General features: G+C 32.6%; 1 protein-coding gene across 1 annotated transcript; it reads right to left on the bottom strand.

Moving 5' to 3' along the window:
• LOC109350355 lies at nucleotides 1,610-5,887 on the bottom strand. Its single transcript, XM_019591599.1, has 3 exons — nucleotides 5,533-5,887; nucleotides 3,162-3,351; nucleotides 1,610-1,889 (listed from the first exon to the last, which is right to left on the bottom strand). Exons 1-3 carry the CDS (start codon nucleotides 5,707-5,709, stop codon nucleotides 1,822-1,824), a joined length of 435 nt encoding a protein of 144 aa, XP_019447144.1. The 5' UTR covers nucleotides 5,710-5,887; the 3' UTR covers nucleotides 1,610-1,821.

The following is a 10,208-nucleotide window of genomic DNA, read 5'->3' on the forward strand; positions in this document are numbered from 1 at the left end:
ATCGATTAACTGGGTGCAAAACAGCTTTTCTATATAAACTGTGTTTTTACATCATGCTTAAAACATTCATTCATTCATTCATTCATTTATTCATTTTAGAATTGCTAAGTTGCATATTTTCGTATTCTTTGTATGTTATATAGGCAAAGAGAATTGCATGTGAGATTAGAGTGAGATAGTATTATGCTTAGGGATTAACATGTCATCTGTTGCATATGATCAAATGTGTCCATCATTCTATCTTGTTCTTCCATGATTCTTTCATTATTGTTTAGAGATTTATTAAGGGTAGAAATTACATGTTCTTCATGATTCTGATCTTATACATATTCTTGGTAATTGTGAGATTTGTATAGGGTTTATAGCTTGTTCTTTCTTATAATATTTGAGTTATTTTAGTGCTTCACATTACTCTATTTTTTGTGTTGTTTGTGTAACAAGGAAAGTCATCTCTTGGTGTCGTACCACCAACGAGATCAGAGCGTCTTCACCAAGACTTGGAGGTCTTAAGTTTAGAACATACTCTTGGCTGTGGCTAGACCGTAAGAAAGGTTTTCCTAGGCGATTGGGTAAGGTCAAACCAAGGTAGAGGTTTTGGGAATTCAAGAATGTAGCGTTCAAGGTCTTGTAATTGGAAGTGTGTATGTAAGATACATTGACTTCAATTTTAGTGAAGAAAATCTCCCAGATCAGAGGGAGAGTTGTATGTAGTTTTGTAGTGGACCGCAAAACTAACCAGTATAAAAACCTTATTGCAGACTATTTCTTCCCCTTATCTTTTTACTATTTTAAGTAATTTTTAATTGCCTATTGTAGCTGATATTTTGGATATAGTATTACTGCCAAATAAATATCATTTCTGTTCAAATATATCTGCTATATCTTTTCTGTATAATTTGTAATTGGCTATGTAAATGAGCCATTCAGCAACTGCTAATTCTGTGCGACTTAATTGATTAAGTCATTGCTTTAATCGATTAACTAGGCGATTTTCCAAAATAGGGCTTTGGTGCGAATAACAGTAAGTGAGAACCGCAATACCTATTCAACCCTCCCTTCAAGGTGTATTCTGACACTGATACCTAACAATATCAATCATAGGATCTTGAATCTCATGATTCTCACAATAATATAAAACAAAGGTGCAATATCATACATGAATCCATGTTCTCTGATATACTCCTTTTGATCTACCTTTCTGAGAGATTTTTAGTATGATGACTTTCCTCAACCAAATTCTTGATTCCTTTTGGAACCTTCGTTTTCTCTCTAATGGGGAAATGTGAAAACTGTTTTTGATTTAATGTGTTGGGGACCATAATCGTTCCTTATATGTTAACTTATACAGTTCTCATTATCTCATATGGGCTAACCTATTGTGCATTCACACATTGAGCCCATATTCATTATGAGCTTTTAGAAGTCTATAGGTTGCCAGTAATTAGATCACTTATAATGTAAACCCAGAAATAAATAGTCAAATAATTGTATTAAATATATGATGTTCATCTTAATTAGAAATTATGAATTTCTAACACTGGCGGAAAAACAATTCTAGAACTTCAAGGGCCGTTAGTTCACACGATTTTTTATACTGAAATAGATCAAGTACGTATAACATAACCTTTATTTAAACTTAATGTGTAAACATCTTCATATCCATAGACTTGGGAATGGTGGGGATTGTGGTAAATACCCTGTAGGTTCCACTCATAATGACTTCTAAATTTACAAAAGAGAATAGTTAAGACTTTCAAACAAAAGCAAATAAAACATTACATATTTGGGGATACAACAAAATTATAAAATGTCAGATTTCCATCATTTAGGTCCCAGATGACCTCGTCCCCCACACTCTGTACACATCATATTACCAGTTCCCCCGCAACCTACATGGTCAGAATTGTCAAATTAACTAGATCATCAATAAAGATGTGCATCATGCAACTAGATAATAAAAATAATCACACAATTGTATCCTTTTTTAGGCTACCAATAATAAGAATGTCACTTCCAAGTTTGTCACGACATATGATACAAGCATATATTAAATTCTCTATGTCCAAAGGTTAGTGATTCAAATTGTAGTTCGTATCACATGTGAGCGCAATATTACAATTGAAGTGATTGTTATAAACTATAAAGCACCGATACCGATACGAGTATCGGATACGATATGTATCTAATACGTCGATATGCATTTTCTTAAAAATGCAATATACAATATGTTTGGGGTACACATATAAAATAAAACATAATTATTGTTATGAATTTTCAAATAAGGAAAATATTTTGAAAAAATCACTAAATACATATTGTCATACGATGACTAATCTCGTTTAATCGATGATCAACATTATGCATATGCATTTAATATTCATTCTCTATGCAATGCACGTGTTTTCTATTATTTCTCTTGCTACAAGTCCACTTGGTAGATTGCATATTATGTTTCTCTCTTTTACTTAATTGAGTGTGTTATGTCTTTCTCTCTTTTACATATCTGAAAAGTATCGGATTTATAAATATATTTATTTTTCAAAAATATAATTTCAATATGCTATGAGTATGTATCGAAGAAGTATCAACGAGTATCAATATCGGATACGTGAAGTTATTGAAGTGTCGGTGCTTCATAGGCTGCAACCGTATCATACTACAATTGTGGTATGTCACTCAGTTACAATGATGTGGCCGCATCGCAACTGCATCAGGTCACATCAGACTGCATCGAATTCAAAAATATTTTTTAATCACAAAATAATTCGCACCGCAACGACTGTCATCCGCATTGCAACAGCTGCAATCTGCATCGCAATGGCTGAAATCGCATCGCAACAACCGCAATCTAATCGCAACGGTCACAATTGCACTAACTACAATAGGAACTACAACCGCAATTTAAAACACTCATGAATACCTTTTTGAAATTGTTTAGTTGGAAGTCGACCCAAACCCCAGCTATTCATCTAACCATCAACAAAATATAAAGGTTTAAGCCAACATTGACTATAAATAAGTTGCATCACAGAATTGCCTTAAGACATAGATGAATGACAAAGACATATGCCAAATGCTGCACATACGGTTGAAACACAAGGAGAGTGCAGGAGATTGACCACAACACACAAATGTAAGATTGCACAGGAAAGAAAATATACCTAAGCAACGAACTTTAACAATTATGCCTTGGCTTTCCAAGATAGAGTCAATGTATAGGCCAGAACCAGCACAAGTGGCACAAAGCACAGCACCTTTGGCTCGGCAATCGGTGCATCGTTGATTGTTACCAATAGCTTTCTCAGCCAAAGCTAACCCAACAGGTTTGTCGATTATTTCTTCACGGATAGCCTAATCATAACAAAACAGAGATTCAAGATTACTTCTGCATCTGTTAACATCAGCCTTTAAACTTGAAACAGACAGAAACATAAGGAGGAAATGGCTACCTTTGACATCCATTAAACAAAAACCAAAGTCACACAAAAGTATATAGAATGGAAAAACATCTGCAATCTCATTTGAAAATGAAACAGTCCCTAAAAATGTTTTTTATTTATTATTATAAAGTTTATATACTGTATTATTTCCACTTTTTGAGCTTTTATTTTATATTCAAAGTTGAAAGATATAAGAGCGTTTTACCTTAAATGCTTAAAATATCATAAGGCAAGTTGGCTCTTAATGGCAACAAAATCACAAAAACTGGGGAAGGTTACATGCTACATTGGGTGCAAGTCTAAAATGTCATAAATTGAGGAGAGGAAACTCTAAACGTCTTAATATACAAAGATGTATAGATCATAATACAAAGAAAACACCAAAATGTTTTGCAAAAAGATCACCCTCTTCCTGTAAAACAACCTGAAAGACTGGTGACTTTATTTTCAAAAAACACTAATAGAAACATTGAAAATAATTTCAAAACAACTCGAAAATTACAGTTCTTCTCAAGGGAAAGCTGAACATAAGGAGTTCATTGATAAAAAATTTGTTCAATCAAAATTTATATCCACCTAGGCATCAACTAATGAGTAATATTTAACAAGCAGAATACTAATCGTTCAAACCAAACAAGGTTACCAAACTTGAGAGTACATGTAAACTAATGGAATCCTAGAAAATGAGCATAATATACCTTAAAATTACTAAATATATTCTAGTATCCAAAACATAGTTTAGATGTATATCCAAAAATTTAACTCAATAACAAAACAGATGAAAGTAATAAAGTATAAACATAACTTATATATAACAATTGTAGCCTGATATAAACATAACTCATATTTAACAATTGTAGCCTGATAACTAATACATAATAACTCATATTCAATCCATTAACTGTTACATCATATTTAACAACTGTAGCCTGATAAAACAAAAGCAAAATAATGGTAATATTATGTTACATAAAATTCACTTTATAAACTCAATATATACTGCAGAAAATACGTAATTTAACCCAAGTACCCAACAAACACAACCAATAATGATCGTTTTTTCAGACCAACTTAATGCATAAACCGAGGCTCACAAAGTTGGCAGTAGAATCGAGAGTTGCCAATTTTGAAAAGGTTACTTAAACTCATACGAGTATACCAAAAGATAGTTGCAATTAGGACTATAAAGTGTAAACTATAGGCATTTAAAAGCTAACTCGAGAGTTAACAATCACGGAACCAACAAACCAAAAGTTGTCATACATTACTTGCTTACTATGCATAAATACTTATGGCCATAGGCCATAGCAGATCAGAAATGCAAAGTTGATATATCCTTTGTTTTAACTTTCTCATCGGTTATAACGAAAAAACTACAATTCAACATCTTTTGTTTCTCAAATTTTACCCATACATATGTGTTATTAATGTTGCATCCTCACAGTCCACTGTACTTTGGAGAATCAAAGATATTGATCTAAAAGAGGATAAACTAATTAATGTTTCTACCATTTACATTAATCCTTAAAATATTAGACAGGCTCTGCGGAATGAACAATTCCTAATCAAAATCTATCTGCTATGTTGGACCTCTCAGGCTATACGACAGATTGAATGAATATGATGAAGGGAAAGTTGATTTGGATTTCCGATACAGAAAAATTATGATCACGAGTCATTGAAGCAGCACCTCTATTTTCACATTTTGGTCAGAATTGAGGCACCATTACATATCAGAATATGCCTACCATAATTACATTTTATTTTCATGAACGCCGCCTCATCAAATGATTTCTCAAATCTCACAAAGAGTGGGGTAAAAAATAACTCTTGACAATGTACAAACATAACAAGGTATGACTTACAAGTAATGAGTTAAGCATTTAGCAATACACAAAGCTAAGGGTGAGTAAAACCTTTCTCAAGTACCAAAACCACCATTGCACAGGATGACTAAAAAAATATTAAAAAAATACAGGAAATAAAATATTAAAAAAAGGCATTGGCTTCACAAAATTCTACAACAATTGTTTCTAAACAATACTCAAATTTTCATTATCAAACATGAACAACAAGAGAGAGAGGAACAGACCTTTAAAACGTTGCTAGAAGCAGAACCATTGGGGGCAACGACGTGGATTTTGGTGATGATACCTCCTTTGAAGTTGGACCTAAAATTGATGTTCTTATTATTGAGACTCGCAACTGCAGAAGCATTTGGGAAAAAAACCAATTTTGACGTTGCCATTTGCAGAATTAATGAATCCATTATCGTGCGCTGGTTAATAAACAAGCGGGGTTGAAATTGTTCAGGCAACTTCGTAGTAATCGCTGGTTTCAACAACTGGGTTTGATTGTCTTCTTTCTTCTATTGTCCTCCTCCTCGTAGTTCACGACTCAAACCATGGCCACGGGTCATGGATCACCGTCTTTCTAGTTAAGGATCCGACCCGGTATTTGAATTTAGCTAAAAAGGTTAGATGTAGTAAAGGAAAATGATATTCCTACTCAAACATGACCACAAATTGACCACAAATTGACCACAAATTAATACTTTATTTATTAATGATTGGTTTATAAGTAATATGTGTTCTCTTATGTGGATAGAAAAACTAGTATAAAGATTTAATATTAGAATATAACATTACTCTTTATTAAATCTTGGTTTGGTTAGCTCAAATTTTGGTAAGGAGCAACTTAATTCATATTAAATTTAAACTATTATTTAGTTCCCAAACTTTTAAAAGCATGACCCACATTGTTACTCCTTTACACATGGTAATTCCACGGTGGACATATTTATATTGTCAGCAAAATGACTTGTTCCATTTTTTTAAAATTTACAAAAAAAAATGCTTTTTCATATTAATTTTTTTTAAATACATGAACAAAACGAGATTATTTTCGGTCTTCTTCAACCTTATACTTTGTAGAAACTTCTCATTTCACCTTTCATACATACTTTGTTTATTCCTTTCGGGTTTTCATTATTCCTTATACAAGTTAGTTTGTCTACAATTTCATCTTATTTAGGTCGACATTTGACCCATAATCCCAAATTTAAAACAACAAGTCAAAAGGTGGTCCCAAAACTATGACATAGAAAACAAATAACTTATTCATTTATAGATATGTGGTCCAAAATATATTTGTCAGTGTTTTTATAGATTATTTATTGATATATGATTATGCATGGTGTACTGATATGATCTAGTATCTATTTTTGTATACTTTCCTTGTTGATGTGGTCAACTTTGTGTGGTTTTGTTATTTTTTTTTTCTTACATGTTGGGCACAAAGTTAGTTTATCTTGTGTTATGTATTCACTATTCTATGACATGCATACATTACAAACATTAAATATCTATAGCAATAGTTTATATCAATATACATGTTTGAATGCATAACATTAATTTATCACCATGGTGATTGATTTATGAGAGACAATGATGGTAACGTCCAATATAAACATGATGATCGATTTATGACACATATTTTCATGTGGAAACCAAGATTGTGGGGGCTGGATCGGACTAGATGGTTCGCTCGGTTCAATCGTGACCCACTTGCATGGACGATCCCATACCACTTAGAAAAGCGAGAAGCCCTTCCAATTGTTACTGGTCATTGAAAAACTAGTCCTAGGCCGGTAAAACTAAAATAACTCGGTTGGTTAAATTGACTAGCTATTTGCAATTAAAAAATATCAGGCACTAATGCACAAACACAATGATTGTGTTTTACTTTTCTAACAGTAACAAACATAGAAAACCTAACCCTCAGGACTCGGGAGAATAGTCATCGTCGCCTCTCAGTCTGCACTACTATCTCGTTGTCATCGTCTTTGCAGTCTACACTACTGGTCATTTTCGCCTTGTGTTGCCTCATCATCGCCTAAGGATAGTGGTTAACATTTGCCTCTGTAGATTCTGATATTGTAATTGCAGATTGTGGTACTAATATGATATCCTTGGTTAAGATACTACAATAGAATGAGTCTAGGCTAAGTGGAATAATAAAAAAATGTAATGGAATGGAAGAGTCAAAAGTTGTAGTTTTCAATTTGGAATGGAACGTAAAAAGTTAGAATGGAACGTAAAAACTTATATTAGAGTGTCAAAAGTTGTAGTTTTAAATAATAAAAAATTCAGTTTTTGAACTACTCATTTGTGTTAATCTTTTATTCATCACTCTACGCTGATATTGATTCTCTCAATTTAGGATCTAATGAAAACAATGATATTTGGATGAATTAGAATGTTTAATTTCTATATGAGATAATTGTGTTTGATTTATAAATCTGATTATGTAAGACTTAAATTTGTTTGATGTACTTTTATTTTAATTTATGTGTATGTATTATACAAAACATGATATTGATAAGTATGTTATTAACTTATTTTAATTAATTATACAATATATATGATATTATGATATCGTTCGGTCCGACTGGACGGTCTAACCGTTTAAAGCGGTTAGAACATATACAAGATCTTTCTTGAGTTGATGTTTGGTTCGGGTTTCATAACATTGGTGAAAACTAGTTTAATGTCAATAGAAAATAATAAAGATATTAATGACATGGTTGCGACATTGTTATATTCAATGAATGTTAATAACACAGGTGAATATGTAATGCACATATACCTTCAATTGGATGTTGAAAAAATTGATTTTGCTATTGGTCTCTTTTGTGATGATGATTCCACTTACAAACTAGTTATTGATGTGGAAGATGATATTGATATTGAAATATCTTATTTGCATAATGTCCATGAACAAATAACTAAAAATGTAGTTAAACATGGACCTCGGGAAGTACCTGAAGTTGTATACCTAAAGTTGAACTTGAACATTTATTTGAAGAATATAAACATGTTGACCAAGACAAACAAGGAAGGAAAATTTACGTGGATAGTGTAGTTTGACTACACTATCACACGTTTGGTATATGTTTCAAATATTTACGGAAGTAGTGTATTTTTAGGGAAGTCGTGGATGGTATCCACGACTTTGGGGGGAAGTCGTGGATGGGATCCACGACTTTGGGAAGTCGCGGATTGGATCCACGACTTCCCTGACATATTCTCTCTCCATGGAAGTCGTGGACCATAAATACAACTTCCATTCTATATTATTAATAAAAGAGATATGTAGCCTAATGGTTCTTGGTTTTTATGGGAACCTAGAGGTCCATGGTTCAACACCCACCTGTTGCTTTTTTTTTTAATTTTTTTTATAACTTTGACATATATTATTTTTTTTATGGGTGTTGAACCATGGACCTCTAGGTTCCCATAAAAACCAAGAACCACTAAGCTACATATCTCTTTTGTTATTAATATAGAATGGAAGTCATGTTTATGGTCCACGACTTCCATGCCCAAAGTCGTCGATCCAATCCACGACTTCCCAAAGTCGTGGATCCCATCCACGACTTCCTCCCAAAGTCGTGGATACCATCCACGACTTCCCTAAAAATACACTACTTCCGTAAATATTTTGAAACATATACTAAACGTGTGGTAGTGTAGTTTGACTACACTATCCACGTAAATTTTCCAACAAGGAAGAACTAACAAGAAAAGAACCTTGAATAATAGGAAACCAACCCGAAAAAAGAAGGCAACCCCACAAAATTATGAGTCCAATAAAAATAAAAAAGATACAATTTTGAAGAAGAATCCACTATGTGGCATCAATCTATAGCCACTTTTGGGAAACATGGATATGAATAAAACAGTGAATATAACATCTCATTTTTGACATGCGACCACTCTTGGCCCATGGATTTAGTAAGTGTGTCACCATTTAAGCTTAAATACTCCTGTAATATTTTATACCCTAAGAGGAAGCCACCGCAACTCGAACTGATGACCTCGTAGACTTTTAGTCAATGAAATCAGTGACAATATATTTTAGACTAATATGACATTTTGGTCCCTCATGTTTTTTGACCTTGCCAAGTTGGTCCATAATAAATTTAAATTACCAATTTAGTCCCTAATAAATACGGGTGGCAATACGGGCCAGCCCGGCCCGGCATGACCCACCAAAATATGGGTTGGCCCGACCCGACCCTTATTGTTAAAAGGGCTCAAAATGCTAGCTCATGTTTTTTCCTTCAAAATATACATTTTAATCAACTCAATCCCAATTTCAAAAATAAATAATGATCACGCCTCATAAATGTATTTTAAAACAAAAAATCACAAACCAAAGTCCACAGTCTCATAATAACATATCATCTTAGTTTAAAACTTGTAAGTTTTAAATAATAAGCTAACATAATCTTAAACTTTTAGACTCATAGTTTTAAACTCCTAATAACATATCATTTTTAACTCCTAAGTTTTAAACATTAGATGTTTTATTGGAAGAAAATACCTTCACTTTTCTATTACTACCACTGTCAACGTCTTTCAAATCTTCTTCTTCTTCATCATCTATATTATGTACATGATTAAATTAATATATGCTTACAAAAACAATTTTTTACTATTGACTCACAAGCTTTCTTTGTTGGTGCCTTTTGATTTTTCATTCATCCCAATTAGAACATTGCAAACACCACATTAATTCAATAACAATTAGTGTAAAAAGTAAACAAATGAATATTTGAAATTACTGTGAACAAGGGGTCTTCTAATTCCAACCATGGGTTTGTAAAGAAAAATTCTAATGACTAAGTATATTTGGTATTTTGCTATTCTATATTTGCCTATGTCAATTATCTTGATATTATCTTTATAAAGCTATCAATATTCT

Source organism: Lupinus angustifolius, chromosome LG06 (genome assembly GCF_001865875.1).
Source record: "Lupinus angustifolius cultivar Tanjil chromosome LG06, LupAngTanjil_v1.0, whole genome shotgun sequence".
Taxonomy (NCBI): Eukaryota; Viridiplantae; Streptophyta; class Magnoliopsida; order Fabales; family Fabaceae; genus Lupinus; species Lupinus angustifolius.